The 26,128-nt window shown below is 43.4% G+C and overlaps 1 protein-coding gene across 1 annotated transcript in view; it reads right to left on the bottom strand.

Moving 5' to 3' along the window:
- Positions 1 to 626: 626 nt before the first annotated feature.
- The window catches only part of tmem104 (transmembrane protein 104), a 74,384-nt gene continuing 48,882 nt past the window's right edge, over positions 627 to 26,128 (bottom strand). Inside the window, exons 9-10 of the mRNA XM_083976733.1 lie at positions 19,321 to 19,414; positions 627 to 3,382 (exon numbers count right to left, since the gene is read on the bottom strand). Coding sequence (XP_083832859.1) covers positions 2,616 to 3,382; positions 19,321 to 19,414 — 861 coding nt within the window. The 3' untranslated portion in view covers positions 627 to 2,615. The remainder of the gene's footprint in view (positions 3,383 to 19,320; positions 19,415 to 26,128) is intronic.

Raw genomic sequence — 26,128 nt, 5'->3', positions numbered from 1 at the left:
GCTACACACCAGGAAGAAGAACAAGTCCACATGGAGAAGGTTTCCTCAGGGGAAACACATGCAGAAGAAAAAAAAACGAACAATTGTGCTGTAGATTTGTTGACAGATCAGCTCTGAAGTTTTGCGTTGTCAACCATGAACAACATTTTAACCAATAACGATCATGTGTCATCATGTGTCGTCAGCAATAAGAAACAAACAGAGTGTGTGCACGACTCTTCGACTTCTTCCGAGCTAAAACTCATCCGACATTTCTCACTGTGGTGAACTAACTTCCACCGGCTAACCGTTGTTACCGTTTGGATGCATTTCTCCATTTAAAGCTGCAGCTGTGTTTGAAACTCCTCCATCACTCACCCACTGGTTTTTTTCTCCCCTACATAATAAAAAACTCCACACTGCAGTGAGCAGTAAAATGAGGCTTCACACACTGACACATCACATGAACAAGACATCCAATCACAGGTGAAGAGTGAGTGTGTGTGTGTGTGTGTGTGTGTGTGTGTGTGTGTGTGTGTGTGTGTGTGTGTGTGTGTGTGTGTGTGTGTGTGTGTGTGTGTGTGTGTGTGTGTGTGTGTGTGTGTGTGTGTGTGTGAGTGAGTGTGTGTGTGTGGAGGAGGGTGTGTGTAATGCACGGATTTACACTTAAACACTATTTACACCACAGGAGCAATAGTGAGAAACTTCAAACACAGCGTTTGTTAAACTGATATACAGTGAAAATGTATCAGCTGATCAGAAATTAAACTGAATGAGCAGAAAGCTCTACTCTGCTACACAGCTCAGGCGTTAACGTGTAAGGATCAGTTCACACAAATGACAAAAAAAAAGGTAGATTTGGTTTCTTCTGTCTTTTGTATGTTTGCTTTTCACCTCTCACCCTTATATATAGATACCGGTATATAGTATATATGACATCTTAAAAAAGGAGAAAAAAATCTGAATTTTTAAATTTAAAGTCACAAGTCTGTTTAATATAAGAAGGAATATGTTTCTACACTTTGCAAGGTTGAAGAGCACAGGCAGCACCAGGGAAAGCTACAGCTGTTACACCACCGTACATTGGTGCATTAGTGAGGCACATGGCTGCTTTAGGAAGGTTTACATACTCAAATGAATGCAGGTGGTAGATTACAGACTGTCCATAACCTACCATGCATACTAACACGTTTTTTTTCTCATAAAATTGCAACTTTAAATTTGAAAATTCAGTTTTTATATCTACTCCTACTCTCTTTCAGCTTGTTTTTAAACCAACAATGACCCTAACACATCATTGTACTTATATGAAGCAGGTGGATGGACGATCATTTGTGGTGCACAGGCATTTCGTTGACATTTAAAACGGAAACACCACAAATCAGATTTCCTCCACCTCCACTGTAAACTTAAACCAGCTTCATAATCTGAATTAGAAAATTTCCACTTAAGATAAAGAGGAAATAGTTTGTCTTGTTTGTTTTTCTTTGGATGCACTGCTGCCTCCAGAAAAAAAAGTCAGAACCATAAGTCGGGTCAGAGGTGAAAATGAGCTTTGTTCATTAACTAACAGGCACAACTCAGACAGAAAGCTGCCAAGTGTGAGTGAAGAAGTCAGAGTGAGGCGGATGGCGACGCTTTTAAAGGCCGACTCGCTGCAGATCGGGGTGGTTGTGTGTCAGGAAGCTGCTGGGGCGGCGGCCTGATGGATACAGTGTGAGCCTGACAGAGTCGTGATCGGGCGCTGAGCGGTTCAGGAGACGCGAGTGCGACAACTACAGGTGTGAGCGCCCGGTGATAAACTGAGACACCGGAGCTCTTCCTGGAGGGAGGCCCATCCGTCTGCATCTGTCACCGGACGGAGCTTCATCGTTCACGAGCTGGGGACGAGGAGATCGGAGAAATGGATACACGTCAGCCGTGAGAGACTGATCATCCCTGATTTGTTTCGTTTTTTTTCTTTTTTCTCTCTTTTTAAATATATATCTTCGTCTTTTGGTTTCTGTTCCAATTTCATTATTGAGCTGTGTGGGTGCCAAGCAGGACACGGGTCTGGGTGTGACAGCCTCTTCTTCTTGTCGCCCGGCCTGCTCGGCTCTTTCAAACAGCTTCGATATATTTCTATTGGAATGATCGGGACCTGAAGCTCCAGTGGATCATTCGGCACCTTCAACAACACTAACTAACTAACTTGAGGATTACTGAGACAGCATCCGACTCCTCCTGTCCCCCTCGCTCCAAAACCAACAAACTTTATACAGTTTATACATGTGTGAATGAAACAGTTCATCTGAAGCCCATTTGTTGAAAAAGTGCAAACCTCAGACTGTCATATATTTGTTTTGTTTTTTATAAATTCCCTTTCATTGTTTTCATGCACGGCTCCGACTTTTATAATGGAACATAGACACTTGACATTTGGTCCCTTTTAACAAATTACATAAATTACTCTAAGTTACATTTAATCACATTTAATTAACGCGACAAAAGTCCCATAAAAAAGGCACACTGTCCAACCAGCAGCAAGTAAGGCCTCGTTGTCTACCAACAAAGAAACTGGCCGAACAGATAGAGATTTTTTTTTTGATTTTGTTTTCTATTTTTCTGGAAAAAGTTTTTTGGGGAGCAGTGAGTTTTTATTTCTTGGTGTCAGTCAGGATGATGTTGGCCGTGACGAACATGAGGCAGAAGGCGGCCCACAGCAGAACGAACCACACCCAGAAGGCGTGGCGGAACGGGGACTGGTGCTTGTTGACGGCGTCTCGGCCCAACACGGGCTCCAGGTGGCGTCGGCCGTAGTAGACGAGGCACGCCGGGATAATGTACTGGATCCCCGTGCCGGCGTAGGCCCCCGTGATGCCCACCAGGGACTCCAGGTTGTGGGTGCAGAAGGCCACCACGATGGGCGGCACCAGCGTGATGAGCGGGAACACGACGCGGTCCACCACCCACGGGTAGGTGCCTCCGTCGCGGTGGAACAGCGTCTTCCAGTTGTTTTTGAGCGTGACGGCGATGATGGGGAAGTTGGTGCTGATGGTGAAGACCGGGAAGAGGCCGAGGAAGTAGCGCAGCACGGGGATGTCCAGCACGTTGCAGTTGTCGGTGAAGTTGAGCGTGTACATGTCGTGCAGCAGCGCGCTGTCGAAGCAGAAGATGGCGGTGAACGACAGCAGCACGTAGAAGCCCAGGATCAGCGTGTAGTCCGCCAGCACCAGCGTGCCCACGCGCTTCTTGTCGGAGATGGGCGTCACCAGGGAGGGAAGGGAGTGCTGGCACATGAAGGAGTAGACGCACACCCCGAACAGGTTGGGCACCCCGGACAGGTTGGCGACCGGCGGGCGGCCCTCGCCACCGGAGCCTTTACCGATGTGGATGAGAGCCAAGATGATCATCATGGAGAAGGCTGGGGAAACAAAACATTAAAGAGTATTAAAGTGGCATTTTTTTTTTTTTAGAACTTAATTTTTATTTATTTTGACAACACAACATATTCATTTCCCTTTATGTACTTTTTTTTTTTTTTTTTTTTTTTAAAGCAGCGCAACAAAACAAGAAATTAAACATAAAATCAATTACACACATCCAAAGTGAGAGAGAGAGAAAAGAGAGAGAAAAAAAAGTAAAGGAAGATAAATTATGGAATATAATACAAAGAATGGCAATATTGGTAATAATGATTTAAAGGAATTCATAAATAAATAAATAAAAGGGAGAGAAATCCACTCTAGGTATCAAATTACGTGATGGTGATGTGTGATGTGTGTACCTGATCAAGGGTCTAATGCTACAAACTTATTGTATTAGCAGAGCTATGACAGGTTTCCATCGTTTAATAAAAATAGGTTTTTGAAGTCTTAATGAATATGTAATTTGCTCCATCTGGTAAATGTCCCATATTTTCTGGATCCATACATTGTAAGTAGGAGGATCTGGTTAAAGAGGCATTTTGAAGGTTATAAAGGAAACTGCTGTATCTGTTGCAGGTTTAAACAGCAACACACACAATGTCAAAGTAACTGAAAAAGCTGTAGTACAATAATAAAAAAGAAAATGAGGTAAACCCTTTAATTTACAGGCTGCTAATTACGTGATATTTGTCAAGAAATAGCCAATAAATAACAATTAATTGCACCATAATGTTTAGAAATAACAGTCAATTTCATAGTAATGTTGAGAAATATAGCCAAGAAATAACGATTGATAGCGTAGAAATAGACCAGAAATATCTGTCAATTGCAAAATTCTGACCTTAACCAAAAAATTCAAAGCATGAAAAGCATGTGTAATCTTTTACCTTTATGAAAAACATGACATTACTATGAAATTGACTGTTATTTTTTAGGCTATGTCTTGACATGACTACACAATTAATTGTCATATCTTGGCTGTTTTCTTGACATTATCACGTAATTGGTGGCCTGTAAATTAAAGGGTTACCGAAAATACTCGAGACAACTAATCCAGCATCTCAGATTATTTGATTTACTAAAACAAAATCCCATTTTATCATCATTTGCACATTAATCTGACCATTTAAACAACATATAGTCCATGCACATTTGCCCCAGAGGAACCACCACACCCTAAGGTTTTGCATTGTCAAGTAATTTCTGATCAAATTCCACAACATCTGCATCGACACCACCGCTGCACAACATCGTATCCATCTGTATCACACACAAAGGACTCCTCATTGTTCAAAGAGTCCAAACCAAACTCTCTCAAAGCTGGAACAAACTGCATAGAGCAACATGACGAGGCGTCATTAACAATATTCGCTACGTTTGACAACCAATTACTGCCTTTTGTCACTTGTCAGCTGCATTACTATGACTGAAATGTATATAAATGAACTAGACTTGAATGAATTGTGGCGATGACACAAACTCCACATGTTTGTGCTTTAAAAAGTGGAAGTATTAAATCTCAGGTAGGTTCATTCTTTCTGCAGTGTCTTCCAGCTGTTCGCCCCTGAAACATCAGCCGTTAAAAACCAACTGAGAAACATTTCATGCTTAAACATTAAGTCACCTCCTCCTCCTCCTCCTCCTCCTCCTGCAACGTGTCTCCACCCCCACCTGAGCTTCACGTCACATCTCCAATTGATTTCTGGAGCTACGTCTCTGGAAACATGATCATGAGCGTATCTAAAAGGCAGAGCTCTGCAGCTCCTGCTGCTACGGGCCGACGGTCATGTGACACGCCAAGTCGTCTCACCTCCGCATAACCGTACACACACACACACACACACACAAAAACACGCAGTCGGCCCCCGTGACACCAGGAGTTAGTCATAGCCCTGCGGTGGCCGACGACCGGCTCCTCAACTTTCATCATCAGCCGTCCTTTAAACACAGGATGACATTTAGGGAAGTGACACCTGAACCGTGATTTTCCACACACATACATATGCAGGAAATTATTCTATAACACACACACACACACACACGCACACACACTGTTCTCGCTCTGTGTGTGTGTGTGTGAGGCAGAACTGAAGGAGTGAGATCCCTGTGGCCTTTGATGGAGATATTTAAGAGCGTCGGTGCTGCAGAGTTTCTGATTGTAGCGCAGGTCACTGTGCTTTAACAGGGTGGAGGGGAGGAGGTGTGTGTGTGTGTGTGTGTGTGTGTGTGTGTGTGTGTGTGTGTGTGTGTGTGTGTGTGTGTGTGTGTGTGTGTGTGTGTGTGTGTGTCTGTGTGTGTGTGTGTGTGGTGGGAACTAAAAGTTTCAAACAAGCTCTATTAATCAGCTCCTGTGTCCTTGCAGTGGCACTTTAATGTATGTCAGGAGGATAAAATTCATAAATTCATTCCAATTATCAGGGACGGACGGTACAAAGGGAAGGAGACGCCGTCAGGGACAAAGGCGTCCAGGACTCAGGTGAGTGTCTGCATGGGAAATAATGAATGAACAAGAAGAAGAAGAAGAAGAAAGAGAACTGGACGACTGAAAAATAACGAGACTTAAATAAAGAAATAAGCAGCGAGCGGTAGCAGCGCCGTTGAAACGGGAAGTAAAACAACATAAAACTCAGCCTTTCTTTCTCTATGATCACATCACGCACTTTAAAATGTTCAATCCCTAGTCTGCACACACACACAACTTTGTAACCATAAAACAGTGAGCAGATCGGTAACGACCAGTTGAGACTCAGCAGAGGAACCGGACCATCTGTCCCACTCCTCCACATGTTGGCTCGGAGGAAATTAGTTTTTTCCTTTGCCAAGAACCAAAAAAGGGGAATTTTTCTGGTTTTGGTGATTCAGTGTGGACGGAGATCTTCACAGAAACAACCTGAGCATGAAGGCAAATCATCTCCTCACGTTTAAAAGTCAATACAAGTTAATTTAAGACAGATTTCAAAATAAAAGCCTGCTTTTTTCATGGACTTATTGTATGACTGTCCTACACACACATGCACCTGCACTTTTTTTTAACTAACTGCAGCCAGCCCACTTTTTTAATGTAATATTATCTATTCTTATTTATTTATTTGACTAAACAAAACTTCTGCTGTCTCTTCTTTAGAATTATTGTCTTGTTTTAAATGTGTCTCCTTTTTTATCTTTGCATAGTACAACATGACACGGAGAACGGCTTCTCGCTCCCATGTTAAATAGAGGTTTTTCATGAAAGTGACAAATAAACTGAATTTGAATTTGAAACCTGGAGACAGAGGATCTACAAGAATATGACGAAGCCACATAACGACAGTCCACACCTTTGCATAAACTCCGCTCACACACACACACACACACACACATCAGTGGCCAAAGTCTATATAAACTTGTTGCACGATTGTTCAGTGTTTAATGCGTCTCTGGCCTGGGTCCAATGTAATCTGTGGCTCCAGGAGAAGCTCTGTCGAGGTGATGCCCCCTCCTCTTCCCCTCCTCTTTCTCTAATACAGAGAGGTCAAATGGTTGGGCAGCAGACCAGCTCTCAAGGACGAGGACACAGATGTAGGGGCTGCGACTAATAAGTACTTTCATAATCTTAGTTATTGTCCCGGTAAATTTAAAGAGTTCAGACTATAAAATGTAAAAAAAAACAACATAAAGTTTTATAGCAGCAGCTCAAAACCTTAAAAGGTATTTGATTCATGCTCCTTTATGGCAAAGAAGATCTGGATGTGTTTAGATAAAAGAAGAGTTTATGCTTTAAAAAACTGAAGTGATCAAATAAAAATCCTAGATTAAAGCAAGTACGACTGCAGTTTTTACCAAGCTCCTCCTCAGAAGACATCATCTCCACTCCCTAACATCATCTTTAAAGTGCGGACGAGGCGTCACTACGTCCCATCTGCTTGCTGCTCCCTCTGCTCCCTCTGCTCCTCCCGTCTTCTTTCTCCTTCAAACCTTCGTCTTCTTTCCCACCTTTCTGTCTGCGTCGGGCTACGTGTGAAGCAGCGAGCGCGGCCACCTGCCCGTCTGCTGCAGGTCAGGAGAAAGGAAGCTCTTCTCCAGCTCCACACCCACTCTCACTCACTCTCACAGCCGGCACAGGAAGCAGACATGCGAATGTGTGTGGGGGCTTTTAATTAAGACTACCTCAGGGTGGCTGGGCAGCTTTTTGTGCCAAGTCCAGGCCAAGATTAGGACACTGCAAGACGGCCCATGTGAGATCAGGGCTGGCGCTGCTGCTGGTCACACTGGTAAGCTCCCAGTTCAAAATGATATAAATGTAAATGAGGGTTAATAAAATGAAATAATACTCCGACAGCATCCAAATCTACAAATCTAAAGCATGAAATCCCCTTTTTCTGCCAATGGCTCTCTAGATTTTATGCTAATTAGGAGCAGAGAACTCATTTGTCTCACTTAAAGACACAGGAACCAACCCATTATTTTTTCAAAGGAATTGAAAGTCGATCAAGAGCAAAGCCACAAGAATAAAGCTTCACATAATGTGCTCATTTGTCACCAACTCTCGGCTGCATCACGCGACACGACGTTGGCCCGAACCCCGGCCATATCTGACGGTTTTATCACACTCTTTGGCTTCGGATCTCGCCGGTGGCAGCGTATCAGCTCTGATGACACTCAAACCTTCTCATCATCATTAATAATCACGGAGGAAGAAACTATTAGAAAAGCATCTGCACTGAACTTTAGTTAAATAAAGGTCAGCTTGATAAAAAAACTTTGGTTTATTTTCCCTTAAGGGGATAGTTCAACATTTTTGGCAAATTGGCCCATTGCTACAATCCCTATAGTCTTAGCAGTATGTTCGTTACCTTTAATAGTCGGTGCAAGCTATTTTTAGAACGGTGGAGCAGAGACGTGAGCTGCTCAGAGCTACGCTACGGAGGCTAATGGGATTTCTTGGTTTCCCTCATCAAACTCATCAAATACACAATCCAACAACTCCAAAACGCTCTGGTGGACAAGTTGTGACCTGCACATTCACCACGCTATGAGATAATAACAGAACGTTACGAGACAGAGTTGTTTTAGAGGCAAATACAGAGACTGCTTGCTGAAAAACTGCCCCCGACGGGAACGCGCATCAGCGGTTTTGCATTAATTCACCTCGATAACAAGTCTGTTCTGTTATTATCTCATAGCGTGGTGAATGTGAAGGTCACAACTTGTCCACCAGAGCGTTTTGGAGTTGTTGGATTGTGTATTTGGTGAGTTTGATGAGGGCAACCAAGAAATCCCATTAGCCTCCGCAGCATAGCTCTGAGCAGCTCACGGCTCTGCTCCGCCGTTCTAAAAATAGCTTGCACCGACAATTAAAGACAACGAACCTACTGCTATGACTATAGGGATTATGGCAATGGGTCAGTTTGCCAAAATGTTGAACTATGCCTTTAAAAAAAACAAAAAATAATTTTCATCCAACTTAGTTTCACTCCATATTCCTCTGGTCATCCACGGCCCCCCTGCAGTGGCTCTGTACCCAACAGTCCCACCTCCCACTGGAATAAAGAAACAGATTCTGGTGCTTTATTTACATAGTAAATTCAGTTTGGTCACAATGTCCCTGCTTCATGTGAGAGAGAGGAGTGTGAGTCACATTTAGATGCATTATTCAGTGACTCAGTGCGAATCAAACCGAGACTAGTTACGCATACAAATATTATTTAAAAAAAACAATCTCAACAGATTTTTCCTTCATGGTTTTCTGTCTTATACAGTAAAAGTGACATGAATGAAAAAAAGCCCCGTGAAGAGACGCTCGTGTAGTTTCATCTGACAAAAACCTGTGTCACTCACGTATGATCCTCCCTCCCTCCCCCTCCACCTGCACCCAACTCATACGTCGAGCTGCGATGAGCAGATATCACAATGTCACGATGTGGTGATTACACACTGACACGTGCCGCTCTCTCCTCCAGCACCGCCAGCACCACTCGACATCACGCATGAACCGAGTAAATTAAAGCGGGTGTCAAACAGCCGCACATCACGTCCTCCTAACTAGTGGCCGTCCATCACGCAGCCATGTGATTTATACCACCTGAACGAGGATGGGAACGACCTTGTGAGGAATGCTTCATGTTTAACAGCCCTCCAGAGGAGCCTCCTACAGCTGTATCCTCTCTGGCTGCAAACAAAGCTGTTGCTGTTAACCCAAGGCTGGCACACGCTCGCAATCCCCCGAGGAGCCATTGACTTCCTATGGAGAAGGGCCGGGGCTATCTATCGGGGGGGCTATCTGAGAAGAGATGGGATTCCTGGACTCAATTAATGAGTAGAAAATGGTAGGAGGTGAGAGGTGATCAATCTCATGTGCGACGGAGCACGGGAGAGCTGTAAGTTGGTGGGAGTGGGAGTTGGAGGGGGGGGGGGGGGTTGGGGTGGGATCTCGTTGGCTCCTTGGAGAGAGTCACTCGGACACTTTAACATGAGCAATCCGACGACGGCAGTGAGAAGGTCAAGGGCTCCTCAGCTGAGAAGAACGGCCCTGCTGCTGCTGCTGCTGTGACAGCGTTTTAAATCTAATGTGATGCAAAGTTGTCGTGGTGACGATGATGCAGCAGCAGCAGCAGCAGCAGCAGCAGCGGCGGCTCTGTTTTCTCATCTCGTTTGCCAATTTACTCCGCTAGCGGCTCTAAAGCGGAGCAATCATCCCCATCGTTAATTAAGAGAGACACTCCTTGAGCACTCTTGGATAATCTCTGGGGTAATTAGCAGCACCGGCTCTTTGCCCACTTCTCACCAGGGTTTCAGCATCTCTCGCTGTGGTGGAGCTCTATCACTTCAGACCCATCAGGACCAGAGTTAGCCGGCTAACTGCTGCTGCTGCTGCGTTTGCTGCGTTTGCCGGGCGACTGGGTGATGATAAGTGGCTGCCTCGCCTCCTATAACAAGTTGTGCGATGGCAGATAGGACTATCAGTAAACACAGCACAGAGCAGCACAGCAGGGGGCCCCGCTGGTGAGCAGCCCGCCCCGTCGTCCTGCAACTCAGGTTCACAGGGAGGGAGGAGCCGGAAAAAAACTCAATGACATCACATCTGATGGAGACACATCAACTCGTTCACTCCCTGAGCCACAGCCCTGAAAACCTCTGAATCATACATAAATAATTAAACACACACCTAAATCTATGATGAGGACAAGTCTAGAGATTTTACTTGTCTAAAAAAACTCAATACTCAATTTATGATGCACCAAACCAGTGAGGTGGGAAATTTTTTGTGACACTGATTTGAATATCACCACATAAATGTATATAATTATTATTATTTATTAATAAGCTTTGGCTTCTTCCCACTCCTTTTGAACATAAATAAGTTTTAAGTCTTGTTGTTGTTTCATTTTCTGTTGTTGTCTTACAGTATTGTTGTGTGTTTGGTTTTATTCAGTTTTTCTTTTATTCTGTGTTCAAACTTTCATTCATTCATTCATTCATTTGAGGGTTAACTTTGGAATAATTAGACTGAAGACTGATTGTAAGTCAAAGTACAATGAAAATCTTTGGGACTGTTACTCTATCAAGACGTCATCTTGGTCTCATTGTCACCATCAGCAACTGATTAATTAAGAAGAACAAATCTAGTGATGGATAGATAATGACAATCATTATAGTAAGACGTTCTGTTTCCAGAAGATAATATTATCACTTTTGTTCACATAAAATAAACTAAACCTGGGAATCGAGGAATGTAACAGTGTGTAGCTATTTTTTTTATCTTTCAAAAGGATCGTGTTGAAAAAGAAAAATCAAGCAGTCGTCTAAATGCTCTCTCCTTCTGTATTTTGAGGGTGTAAATTTGCAAATGTCTCCTACGATGTGACTCAACTTATTACTTATTGAAAACAAGTGTCTGGACTCGGTGCAGCTTTAATTCCTCCCTTCAAATCCCTCGTGCTCAGGAGCTCGGATGTAAACAAGGCGCCGAGGTCACGACCCTAATTAAAAGCTTAGTTACCGGCTATAGATCTGATTGATCGTGTTCCTCAGCCACAGCAGACGCACACCGAGCACGACCTCCGTCACCCCGCGACTCATCACAGCGGCAGGTCGGAGCTCACAGCAGGAAAACACACATCAGAGCTTCTGAGCGGCAGGGAAACAGGACGGAGGTGGAAATAAAAAACAGAAATAGAAATATATTCCTCCGTCCTTGCATCTCAGAGGGGCTTCTTGTCCCAGGATGTGGTCGTTGCCCCCCTGTGGTCACAGCTGGATACCGTATCCTGTAGCTAGCTTGACGTTACATCTATTGTTTGTGGGCGTGGCCAATGTCTCATTGACAAAAGTCAGAGAGGAGCCATGTACAAACTAGTGTGCTTGTAAATCTTGACCTTGATTCAGCTTCTTCCACCGTCCTGAGATCAGTTGTTATACTGCAGCATTATTGTACACGTGTGCAGCTGCAGGAGGAAAATGTTGTTGTGCATTAGAAAATTAACTGTTTTCTTTTACGGTATGTTGTCTTTTATTTCTAAGCATTAAAGCAGATATCAGCTTCACGGCCGTTTCGGCTAATGCTGCGTTCAAGGCAGGCTTTTGAAACCGTAAGTTACAGCTTCAAGTCACAACTACGACTTGGTAGCGTTCCAGGTAACCCGTAGCTCGTGTTTTTACCATCCTGTTGTCTGTGAAAGTTCCCTATAACGGCCACTCGTAACTTCCGACCCGTGAACTCGTACCAGATCGAACTGGTATGACTTCACAGGAAGGAAAAACACAAAGTACGAGTTTCTTTGAATGCACCATGAGTTAGCAGCCCCCGCCCTTGTCAGGCATCAATTGGTCCTCGTGCTACGTCACCACATTCACGCGCATCCCTTGGCTGCACACACAGCCCTTCATGCCGTTCTCTCTCCTCATTGGATAACACTTGTATCCCACAAGGAAAATTTTCTCCTCGGGTTACAGCAGAGCAGAGTGACGGAGAGACTCGTGTTTAGGCTGAAATACTTCATGTAAGTGATTGCTGACGGAAAATAGGACTATTTAGGACTTATATTAACAAAAACATTCCACTGATATCTGCTTTAAGAGGCAACCGTAGTAACAGGATTTATCATTTGAAGTTGTTATAAGTTGTCTCTCTTGTAACTTTGGTTAAGAGCAGGTCCTCGTCTGCTCTGCTCCACCACCATTATAAGAAAGCGAGGTGGTTTACTCCAAACTTTTTCATACATGATCACAGCCATGACCAATCTCTTTACTGAAATTTATTCTGTGTATTTTTGCTATAATTCTCTCTGTTGTTTTTGATTTTGCATTACAACCATGTGAAGCACTTTGAGTCCTCTCTGAGAAAAGTGCTATATCAATAAATTTTACTTACTTAGTTACATAAACTCCATGCCTTTAATACTTTGCTACTTTTTAGTTATCTTTATTTTCCCTTTCTGTTAATCAACATGTGACAAAAAATGTGAGAGTATTGAGACGAATTGTCGTCATTTAATGATAAAGATTACTGTTTCTAGATATTTCTTCTCTCCTAGGCTGCACCTTCGATCTGTTACCCGTCAGCTCAGAGGAATAAAACTAAAACTTCTTCACCCAGGAAGTTGAAGGGTGAAGACGTCCGGGCGGAGCAGCAGGAAACAAGAGACAAGACTTTGAGTTCAGTTGACGACAGGCAGCTGAAAACTATGAGACAGGACCATGGATGTATTATATTATCGGACAGAACGGACAGACTCTGAATCTCAGAGATCTGCTGTCATGGACGTGTCATCGCACTTTTCAGGGCGGTGGTTCGTTGGTTCGTGGGCAGCGGCAGCGTCGGCGTCGAGCATCGTTAGCTCTTCACCACTGAAGCCTGATGCTTTAGTCCTTGGCTGACAACATGGAGTGTCACAGAAAGACAGGAACCATGTTTTCTACTGTGGTTTTTTTTTTTGGTTTTGCCTTTTTTTATTTTTTTCCCTTAAATGTAATTTTCCAGAACCTCTGAACTGTGGTTGTGTTGTACGGCTCATTAAGACCCGCTCATATTTCACGATCCCCCTGCGAGCTGCATGCTCCGGACAAACTGAACTTTCCACTCAAACAGCCACTAGAGTCTCCCTGACCTTCAAAAACAATATCTCCCCCCCCTACCCCTCACCCCCTCCAACCCCCTCCTCCATTTAGAAAGGCGCTGGGCAGCTGTGAATATCCCCGCGGGCACTTCCTCAGCTCTTTACTCTCTGCTGCTGTAGTAAACTAAGAGCATGAGATTGATGGGGAGAGCCATGGATCACTGGAACTAATAGTCTTTGACTTCTACACTCATGTTTTCATGGTGCAGAGGAGGAAAATGTGCAGTTTTTTTTTTTTTTACTGTATTTCACATAAACATGCAATTTATCAACAGTCAGGGTTACTCTCCGACTTTATGTGACCATCAAATTTTATATATGTGCTCAAATGTAATCTAAAGGATTTTGTACTTTAATACGAAAATGATTGAAAGCTAAAAAAAAAAAAAAAAAATAAACCTGATGTGTTCAACTTTTGAAAAACCAAAACCAACCCCCAAGAAAGTTTTTGTGTTGTGAATGTTTTACAATATTGAATCAAAGTAGATTTAATGTTAAAATAAAAGTCTTAAAATGAACGAATCAACTTTGTATTTGCAGTTTTTGTCCAGTTGTCTCAAAGCTCATTTTCTTTTTAAGCTCTTGTAAATAAATGTTTAAAAGGCTTCAGAAGGAAAAATAAACATTTGATCCAAGCAATAAGTCGACGTCTGTCCTTTAAAATAAACGTCGTTACAGGATCCATATGCTTCACAAACTCCTCAGAGGATTCGATGCGACCCAGGAGAGATGTGTAGAAGTGATTAATACTCGTTTACCGACTGAGGAGGCTGTTAACATGTTCCCTCCCTCCTATACCACTCAATATCAATTAGACAAGCTCTCTGCTCCACTCAGCGCTGCACTCAGGAGGAGGTGACAATGACACCACCCACCACCACCACCCGCTCTGCTCGCCGTGGGCCGCTACAGGTTGCAACATTAATCACCTTTGCATGGTTTTAGGGAAACTATGCAATGAGACACTGTTCAACATCTCATTTTATCTACTGTTCTTTATCTGGTAACAAACTGGTTATGTTTTCTGTGATGGTTTTGTCACTTGCAAATCACACTTTATTAAAAACAGGGTCCCTACACATTTGAAATGTCCAAATTCCATACTTGACCCTAATTTCCAGATTTCTTTGCTAAAAAAATTTAAAGAATTAGTGATATTTGAGTAAATATATGTGTATCATGTAAATAAATCATGCAATTAATCATTTGTTTTCATTATTCTGAATGTGTATGCCATTTTCTATACTTTTCCAGACCTGGAAATGTATAAAATCAAATTCCATATGTTTCCATACTTTCCATACTTGCGTAGGAACCCTGTAAAAAGGTTAACGTGATGTGCTGCGGTGAGTGACGGATGTAATGTATGTTGCATCTCCATGATTTAGGCAGCACTGAGGAGATTAATGTAAATGTTAACAAGCTCTTGAAATTTCGAAAGCCAACGCACGAAGGCCTCGTGGAGGATGGTGATCTTTAGAGGGAGATCTCCAGGTATTAACTTGCAAGAATGTAAATATATAAGTGCTTTTCCTTCAACCAAGGTCTTTTATGTTTCTCAGTAATGACTCCACATTTAAATACCTCCATAAATACATGTGCACTGAAAACCCTGGTCTATAATGTCAATTGTAACAGCAGTTCTTTGACTATTTGGATTAAATCAAGCATTTATAACGGCGACAAAATGAAAAATTCAGTCTGTACTACTGTAGCTTCACAGTGACCATACTGTATATAGATCAGATCCTATACTGTATACACCACAGGCTTCCTTTTCTGTGTGTTTGGTCAGCCACTGATTGATCACTAGTGTCTCAGATATTGATGGTAACACCCTCAGGTCGTCACCCTGCGGCTGCTGAAACAGCTGAACAAAGAATTCCCTCCAGCTTTGTCAAATATGAATTTGTTGTGTTGAAGTTATAGACTTTAGAGCAGAGACTTCCCTTAGTTTGCAAAACTTTCAATCAAGATGCAATTAAATGGGACAAACAAGGGAAAAAAGAGGAAGAGCTGCGATACAAAAGGCTTCACACTGAGCCGAGCTAATGGCTGCTCTGTTGAAACGCCCAGCGTGTCGCAGCCGGCAGCACAGCAGCAGGCGGCCGCGCCATCACTCATGTTCGGTGTTGAACAAAAAACAGGACTCGCCGGACAACAAGGTGACTACAGTTGAGTGGCAGCAACCGTGACAACACCGGGGGGGGGGGGGAGGGCAGGGGGGCGGGTCGAGGGCAGGTCGAGGGCAGGAGGCCGAGGCCCCGTCCGACACACCGGCCAGCTGCTGCTAACTCCGACATCCAGCGCACATGTGGCGACAGGAGGGCAGCACAGGTGACTCCAGGTGCATCCTGGGAGTGCAGAGGAACAGTCGCACACTTCTGTCTTCAGTGATTTTAAATAAAGTAGATCCTGAGACCAAGGGGCGTAAAGTACCAAGAGTAAGCCAAATAAATAAAGACTGCATATTAAAAGGGATAGTTCAACATTTTGGCAAATTCTCCTATCACCATAATCCCTATAGTCACAGCAGTAGGTTGACCACCTTTAACTATCAGTGCATGTAGTTTTGAGATCGGCGGGGCAGAGACGTGAGCTGCTCAGTGAACACAATGGAGGTGAATGGTACAGGTCCCCTGTCCCTCATCAAACTCATCAAATACACAATCTGACAACTCCAAAACGCTCTGGTGGACAAGTTGCGACCTGCACATTCACCACGCTATGAGATAATCATGTATAATTATGTAACATTACGACACATGAAGCAAATACTGTGACACCACAGTCATGTCTGGAATGTACTGTAGATCCGGCTGCATTTGCCTCAAAAACAGCTCAGTCTCGTAATGTTACATTATTATCTCATAGCGTGGTGAATGTGCAGGTCCCAACTTGTCCACCAAAGCGTTTTGGAGTTGTTGGATTGTGTATTTGATGAGTTTGATGAGGGACAGGGGACCTGTACCGTTCACCTCCATTGTGTTCACTGAGCAGCTCACGTCTCTGCCCCGCTGATCTCAAAACAACATGCACCGATAATTAAAGGTGATGAACCTACTGCTATGACTGTAGGGATTATGGCAATAGGAGAATTTGCCAAAATGTTGAACTATCCCTTTAAATATTTAGGTAATACTTCCACCAGGTTTCCTCTTTAAGTGACCAAACTTTTCCAGGCAGCTTTAAAGCCGGTGGTCGATGGAGTTTCACTTTAAGCTGGTTATTTCTAAACAGGATCAGACGTTGACACGTTAGAAGCAGCTGTAAAACACCAGTAAAAGCACCTTTGACTTTCTAACATTTGATTTAAAAGGCACAACCTGCAGGAGAGTACTGTGGGATATTGTAGCCACTTGTTTCAGAGCATTACGGCGCCTTTGAGAGCACAACAACCACTTTATATCACCGCAAACACCTTGCAGCTGTCCAAAAACTAAGACCCGCTTACACATTTCTGAAAAGAAACGACCCCTTAACAGCATAATACATTCTGTTGTCCTCCAGAAGCGGCTCTTTACTGAAAAAGCGATCGATAGATAAGACAAAACACACAACACGGGAAATGTGCTCGGTTCACAAAGATTCACAGCAACAAGGAAGAAATAAAAGAAACAAAGGCAGTGGTCAATATTAATGGGCGAAGAATGGACGTCTAAGGATTGATAATCAGGTCATCAGATTGCAAGAGTTACACAAACTTACTACTCCTGCTCTGTTTTATGTATTTTGTCCATTATTATTTATTCTCAAGTGTGCACACACAACTGTTATTCTCACTATTCTTAGTATATTCTATATGGCGCATTTCCACTAGCACGGTTCGGCTCGGTACGGCACGGCTCGGCGCGCTATTGCGTGTTTCCACTAGCACGCAGTACCTGCAACCGGGTACATTTTTGGTATCACCTCAGCCCTGGTTCCAAGCGAGCCGAAGCGTTACTAAAACGTGACGTCAGCCGACTGCCTTCCACTGATTGGCCGATGAGTGTCGTCACTGGAAGCGACGACCGACAACAGAAATGTTCCTGCTGAAGCCTGTTATTACCAGAGAATTTATATTGAGACTGGCTCTGTTATTACGTGACTTTATTAAGTTTTAATATTTTTTCATGCGAGAAAGTAACTGTTTAGATCCCCATGTGCGGTTAGTTTATCCAAACGACGGCTGTTTAGAAGTTTGCCCCGATGTTTTTCGGAGAAGTGAAGCTCCAGGTCCGAGCAGCGACCGCGACATCACAGAGGCAGCAGCCCGGCTCCTGACGTGCTCCGCCGGCCAGCCTACCACCGTCACCCCGAGGAGAACAGACCGCTAATTAACTTACCCGATGGCTTTTAGAGGTTTACCACCGGCTGGTTAAACTCTTAAATGTTGGTCTCATTGATGAAATCTAACAATTGTGGCTGTAGCAGCAGTTTGTTTGTGGTTAGAAAGAAGAGCAGCACTGCCTTGGGGTCTGAACGCACAGAAAACACCACATTTACATCAATAAATAAATGTTTTACAATGAACTCAGAGCTGGCAAGACTCTCCGGTAGGGCATATTGAACGGTTAAATGCCGCTAACGGGACGAGAGCAGTCAAAACGGTGGTTTAAAGCTAGCTACAGCGAGGGTAGGTTCACTTCCTGTTTACAAAGTAAAAGCACCAATTCTATCGTAATGGCTTTCCTTATGATAAAAGGCAACGGGTATTTTATTTTGTGAAAATAACCGGAAGTGCGTTGCTCACTACGGCTAGCTTTAGTAACGCCGACTTCGTTGAAACAAAATTGTAAACAGCTGGTATTTTGTCAGATTTTCAACATGTTGGGGATCTAAACGACTACTTTCTCGCCTGAAAATGATTCAAATGTTGCTAAAGTTATATATTTACAGAGTTTAGAGCGTTGCTCGGCGCTGTGTAAATGACGTCACGGCGGCACTAGTGATACTCAGTTGTAATGGAAACACAACCAAACCGAGCCAAGCCGTGCCGAGCCGTGCCGTACCGAGCCGAACCGTGCTAGTGGAAATGCGCCATTAGATTTTAAACATCTAACATGATGCATTCTACTGTTGCATCTATGAATGTGTGTTTTCTCATGTTATTGTGCACGTACTGTATGAAGGAAACGTGAATCTTCCTCTGGAGATATTGTGAATAATTTCCCAGAGCTGTAAAGATCCCTAGAAAATCAACACGACCAATCAATCGCATCGAAGTCGAGGGAGAGAGGGAGGAGGGCGAGGACAGATGAGGAGGAGGAGGAGTGAAAGGTGCAGCTAAAACCCCGGTGTTATTTAGCCGGCCAGTGGACAGCGCGTGGACGCTGCAGCGTGTGTTGTGTGTTGTGTGTGTTGTTTATGCGAGCTGTAGCACGCGGCTGCGCGGGGGTGGCGGGAGCACCATGATTCAGTGGTGTTGTGATTTTAACAGCGGGCCCGGGACGGCGGTTTATTTTCGTCCGTCGCCCTGTGAGTGACGGTCCAATCAAGCTTGGGACGGGCTGTCAGGCCTGTCAGGCTGAGGAATGAGAGGAGATGGGAATCAAAGACACAGAGCAGGACCAAAACCATGATGGACGGACCCTGAGCACAAGCAGCCACACAGGCGAAGGCAGAGAGGAGAGAGGAGGGGAGGAGGAGGGAGGGGAGGGGATGAAAGAAATGTGGAGAGACATCAAGAAAATGGAAATATGTGTAGGTAGGAAGAGATGAGAGAGGAAAGCAAAAAGGGAATCAGAAAACAGGGAGAAGATGGTGAAATCTAAACAGTTGAAGCCCCAAATCTTCAACACTTGAGTAAACTAAATAATCAGAGTGAGGGAGGGAGAATCAGAGGATGTGTTTCTTACCAATCCAGCGCATGAAGGAGGTGAGGATCTGAAGATATTTGGTCTTCTGAGCGTTGAAGAAGGTGAAAGGCCCCAACAGAACGGCGAAGATGCTCTGCAACGAGATGAAGAACAGACATGGTGAACAATAGCCACGTTTCCATCAATCAGCGTGTTTATTAGATGAGCATCTAGAAGTATCGCATTGAAAAATTATGATGGAAACGCCGTAATTCGAACTAAAATCCCCCGATTCACACAAACTAAAATACGCTCTGGGTTTTGGTTGATTTAAAAGAGATGGAAACAGTTACTGCATGTTCGAATTAAATGTGATGTAGCAGCGCACTTTCACCCCAAGGTTTGTACGTAGTTTTCAACAAAGTCCGTACTTTTAATGGAAACACATTCAAATTTCTTTTAATGCGCATTTCCCATTGATTTTAATCACTTTTGGATGGAAACATGGCTAATGTCAATGCGGGGGAAGGGGGAGGATCTCTTGACCACGACACATTTCAGTTTGCAGCTCTTGTTTTGAAACACCAGAGCAGCCTCATTGTGTGCTGTCAGAATCCCATCAGCCGTCTCTCAAAGACAGGTGAGCAGACAAACAGGTGGACCGATCCATAGTCGGACAGAAGAAATAAATAAATAAATAAAATTTCAAATCCTCTCAGGCCACAGCTCTGATTGCCTATCAGATACTTTCTTTATCACGAGCTGCAATCAGAGGCAGTGGCTCTGGCTCCGCAGCTCCAATTCCATCAGGTCCCCTCACTCCTCCTTCTCCTCTTCCTCCTTATCGTCTTCTTCCTCCCTCCATCCCTGTTCTGTGACTGCACAGCCTGACAGACATGTGATCTCAGAGCCAGTCACTTGTGTGCCATTTCATCTTGAGAGCAGTCAGCAGGGTCTCAAAGAGGGACCCTATCCTCCCAACAAACACGTGAGGACACACAAACACACACACACACAAACACACACACCTATCTCTGAGGACATAAAATGAGACTTTGGTTCAGTGTTGGACAAGTAGAAAAAAAAAAAAACAGCAGCGAGTGTGGGGACAGGAAGTAAAAATACGAGTCAGCGGCAGAGAGCCTGAGAAAAGTCTTTAAAATGCAGCAAAAAACTATAAAAAAGGAAGAATCTCATTTGTAATAAAGACCAAGTGTGTTATTCATAATATGCTTCAACAAGTTTGGCAGTTTGAGAAGCTGCGGAGGAAAAACTCCAGGTGCTTTTATAACCACAGATCCAACCACAGCGTGCCGTGCATCGACTGTTTTTTGGTTTTTAGGTTTTTATTGATTTTGCAGTAAAGGTACCAAAGCTTGGCATCATGGAGAAATTTCACACACATAAACATGAACAATTATGCTCTAAATTAGTCGCCCAGGCTGCAGTGGATCAGACGGTGATGACCCATAAGTTTCCAAAAGTAATTACTATGTCGGATGTAGTGAAATGAGCAACAAGGGGGTTTTCTGACAGAGCAGGAGTCAGCTATTATCTCCAGATGTCCAGATGGACAGCTGGGATGTCTGTGGGTGTGAGAAGATATATATATAAAAAAAAATATATATATATATATATATATATATATAACAGCTTTTTAATTCTGCTGAATAATGATGATGCCTATGTGTCTATATATTAAAATATAACCCGCTGTCTTCTTGGCAAAGTGCAGCCGATGCGCTCAAGACGAGCCAAAAGCATAAATCTGCGCGGCCATCGCAGGCAATGAATGAATCATTATGAAGAGGGATGAGTCTGAAGACGGGAGGTGAAATTAATGGCAGCTGGCTGACGGACAGCGCTGGTTCAAGCTCAGTGGGTCTTTGCCTATAGCTGCACCTCTGCTCTCTGTTATTATCACGTTGTTTAGAGATACAACGTCTGAAAAGTATCCGTCATTTCTAAATGAGAGCAGCTCATTGACTTTATGACTGTGACGACTAATGAGCAGCTTTGCGCTCTGAGATTGTTTAGTCATCGTTTCTGTTTGTGTCGACTCTGTGAAGAGACAGAGAAGTGAGTTACAGATGAAGCTGAAGCTGAAGAATTTAACTTTACTTAGACATTTATCTCCACGGATATTTGACGATTTTAATGGTCTACTCTGAAATTAGTTTTTTGTTTCAAACTTTATTAGTTTGTTTCTCTGGTGCCAAGTCAATCTGTGGAGGAATAACTTTCCTGAAAGCCTCAGTTTGTTGGGTAGAAATATTATTGGGTGTCTGGGAGACCTGATAGCTGAATGGTTAGGATGCAGCACGTCTCCTGTTTGACTCCCAGCTGGCTGCACCATTTACAGCATGTCTCGCTTCTCCTCTCTCCTGCGTTTCCTGTCTGTTTCCATTGAATAAAGGCACAACACAACACAACACAGCCTTTAAAAACACATAAACAATAGAAAACTAGCCAATTATCCGTATTGAGCTCAGGAAGTATCTGATTATACGATAGGAAACGAGAAGCAGAGCAGACAGACACTTCTCACCGCCATCATGCAGGTCACAGTCCGGCAGTGATGGGCAGAGATTCAGGAAACTTCCCTGAGGGCTAATAGCGGCGAGTCTGTTGTAGTTTCTCAGCAGTTTCAGGACCGGTCATGAATCAAGGCTGCACATGCTCCCATAAAACCCCTGACTGAACAATGGCCCGAGGACAGTGGACTGCTCAACTGTACCTCAACAACATGGAGCAATACAAGAGAATAAATGACTACAACACCTTCTCCTCTGAAGAGAAAACTACATGTGCACCAATATATAGTCTATTATTCTGTTTGTTTGGTTATAGCAAATAACTGTGTTTGCACATCACCAGTGGATTCATGCACAGAGCCTCATGCATTTTCTATACACATGACAGTTGATGTGGAATCAAGCATACATGCCAAATACGAAGAAATTAGCAAAACCAAGCTGAGTCGACTCTATTTACATTCATTTCACTAGATACATCACCACATGAAAGATGGCAAAGGAAACGTTTGTACATGAAGCCTCAGGAAATGTCTCCTTTAATCAAAGAGCACCATGACTGACCAAAGCATGGCTTCATTTTCATGTTGATCTCTAAACCCCTGTTATAGTTAATGGGCTAAATCGTGTAAAAACCACTAAGACAGAGTCCATTAATTAGATAACGAGGGCATAAACTATACATCAGATGGATGTACTATATAGACTCTCGCAGCGGGGAACAGGAAGGATATGATTCTCAGATAAAAAAAGAAATAATTAAAAAAAAAAAAGTGGAAAAAAATAGATCTCAAAGGTACAAGGAGGAGCTGCACAGGAAACGACAGCATGGGAATGGAAACGTGTGAGTGGGCAGTGTTCAGGGATCAGATGCCATGTGGCTGGAGGGTGACTCAGACCCAGAGAGTTGGCATGACCCCACCAGAGCAGAGAGAGACAGAGAGAGAGAGAGAGAGAAGGTGTCACAGCAAGCCAGAGATCACACTACACCAGTCCACCTTAAAGGGATACTTCACCCAAAATCGATAATTCACCAATTTTCTACTCACCGTCATGCCAAGGAAGGGTTTGGAGAACTTTTGGAGTCATTAAAACGCTTTTGGAGTTCCAGGGGGGGTCCGGCTGGCAACGGATTTTCATATAATGGCGGCGGATAGAGTTCACTTTTGAATCATCCAAAACACACACTATGAAACATCCAGATACCTCCATACTGCTCGTCTGTACTGACCCAAGTGTTCTGAAGCTGCAACATGAAAAAGTTGTTCAGAAAAAAATAATTTGCTTATTTTTATCCTTGTTGTAGCAGTAGATCCCAGTGGCTCTGTTGATGTTTGTGCACATGCGCGAGATTTGCTGCGAGATGTTCGTTCATCGTTGTAAACCACTGGATGTATGATGTAAAGACGGAAGAACATCTCACAGCAAATCTCACGCAGCCACTGGGAGCTACTGCTACAACAAGGATAAAAACAGAGATCAAATACAACAACTTTTTCATGTGGCGGCTTCACGACACTTGGGTCAGTACAGACGAGCAGTATGGAGGTATCTGGATGTTTCATAGTGTGTGTTTTGGACGATTCAAAAGTTAACTCTATCCACCGCCATTATATGAAAACCCATTGCCAGCCGGACCCCCCTTGGAACTCCTAAAGCGTTTTGATGACTCTGAAAGTTCTCCAAACCCTTCCTTGGCATGACGGTGAGTAGACAATTGGTGAATTATTGATTTTGGGTGAAGTATCCCTTTAAAAAAAAATAGTAGAACCAGAATCTGTGAGGTATGAAGTAGGAAACCAGACAACAAACCAACTTCACTCCTGTTTACTACTCTATTGTATCTTATTGTAGAGAGAGAGACACACACACTTCTGATTCTTTCCCGTTTTAACTTGATGTTGTTTCGTTTGCCGTTAATGGAAACGTAGCACATCCTCCATGTTTCTGCATTATCTTGACAAAGTTAGGATGATGTACAATGCATCTCCACAACAGTCGTGTCAAACTCACCACACACACTCTTAGGACTAAGAAATTATTCAAACCACCTTTACTTGACCCTTTTTATTCTGCAGCTTCTGTTCTCTTTTGTCAAATTTAAGCCTTTTTGCTATTCACACCACACAATCTCTCACTTTCCTGATTGACATTTAATCTAAAAAGGTCCAGGACGGTCTGGATTTTGAGCTGGGTCATTATTTGCATATCAGATTTTTTTTTGTTTGTTTTGCTTTTTTTTCTCCTTTTCTTTATCAAAGTCATCTGACTGTTTAAAAGGCAGCAGAGAGGTCTGATACCACAAACCTCCAGCCACCAGGACTCCCAGGAACATCAGCTGTTTTAATCTGGAACAGGTGAGAGTGAGCTGTCGATGGCCGACGCTCAGTTTGGACCAACATGGATGCGGTGTCACATGACGAGCCGCTGTGCTTTGTCCTTTTGTTTTGTTTTGTTTTACTTCCTGATGTGTGGAGTGATTGGACACTTTCACAGATCTCCATGTGTCAAATCTAAAAATGAAGCCTCAGAGACAGAAAGCAAACCCTCTGAGAAGAAACAAAGAGATGCAATCATCATGCAGCAGTTCTTCTATCTGTTTTACTCTAATTCATCTAACAGTTATATATACCGTATGTAGTTATATTAATGTCACGCAGAACAAGCTCAGGTTTGCATCGGGTGTAAATGTGCAGCAGTGTCAACTGGAGAAATAAAACTGCCAGACAACAGGAAAACAAAGAGATGAATATAAGCTGGATTTCATAACACTGACAGATTGACACTTGGTTCCAATGCATTTATTCATTTAATACTTTGTTCGGCCTGTTGTGGCAATTTCATCTCAGTCTGTACGTCGGCCTCGCAGACGTACGGGTTTTTTGTCTGCATTTTCGCGTCCTCACCGCAGAAACTGCTTACGTTTCATGCTCAGTTTAATAAATGTCTCAATAAACAAAAACAGATTCTGTCAGGAGGGAAGTGGCATGAATCACTTTTGGGCGAGAAGCTTCCCTCCCATTCCCTCCTGTTCGGCAGTGCTGATGGGTTTCTGCTCCTCCGGTGCAGCGCTGCTCATCAACTACGAGCGTTTCACTTCTGACGACAAAGACATTCTTAAAAAATCTGCCATTTTTCCTGCTCAGTGTGCGACAACACCTGGCTGGCTGCAATCACACACTTCAGTGAAACGCAATAAACGGTGAGTCTGAGATGAGAAACTGTAAAGGTGACCAAGCAATGATGGATACGAACAGGGAGATCTGTCCTATTGCCTCTGTGTGCGAGGGTTCACACTGGAGGTGCATCAGCAAATACGGAGGAAAAACCGTTCTAGGAAAATCTGCTGTCGACGTCAGGTCACAGGTTGTTATTGATCTGCAGAAAGCGCAGTCGGTTCATCACATAGACGATGAATTATCACTGTATTTTAATCATGATAAACTACTTATGTGCAGCGTTTGATCCAACATGAAACAAAATGAATGTCAGGGGACGTGAATTAAACGTAGAGAGAAACTCATGTACAAGTGTTTTAGGTCTAAAAACATCAAACACTTATCAGACTGAATGATTCACTGAACATTATCCAAAGTCTCTCCAGTGATTTTTTGTCTGATCAGACAAAAGATAAGCTACTACAACCTGGAACGCGCTCCTTTTCATCTCGCACTTCTGAATATTTCTTGCTGAAGTGAGCAGATCAGATAATAGATCTTTTTTCTGTTAACTCCACTTCCTGTGTGACAGCAGAAAATCCGAAGATGATGATACCGCTCAGATAATTGCCGTCTCCTGGGGATCGTAGTATCTTCGAGGTGTTTCATCCACATTACATTCAGACGCAGCTTCAGTCTCTCTCTGCGGTTACACCACCACCACAGAGTCGTTATTTTGGCACTGTCCTCATTGTTGTACCAGCTACAGTACCGAGGTCTCATTACAGACCGTGACCCAGATCGTGGCGACGCTCAGAGGCCAACATCTTTCTATCATTACGGTCAGAGCCGAAGGGATGAATGACCTGCTGCCTCTTGTTTTCTAAAGCTCTTGTTCCAGTTTTCCAGCTCTCCACAAGAAAAACACCTCCAGAAAGCCAGAGTAACTTCACTCCATGGACGTAGACGGTCGGCAGTGTGGAAGAAACACTGGACGAACGGATGCTGAACTCTGCAGCAAAAGAATTAAAAAAAACAAACACATATTCACCATTAACCAACTGCTTATTAATATGCATATAAGTAGCTTTCTAGCTCCTTATTAGTAATTATTAAGCATGTATTAACACCGTACATAGCCTTATTCTACCTCTATTACACCATGAATTAAGATTT

This window comes from Trachurus trachurus (genome assembly GCF_905171665.1).
Source record: "Trachurus trachurus genome assembly, chromosome: 8".
In the NCBI taxonomy this organism is placed as follows: domain Eukaryota; kingdom Metazoa; phylum Chordata; class Actinopteri; order Carangiformes; family Carangidae; genus Trachurus; species Trachurus trachurus.
This window is presented reverse-complemented; position numbering and strand designations above follow the sequence as displayed.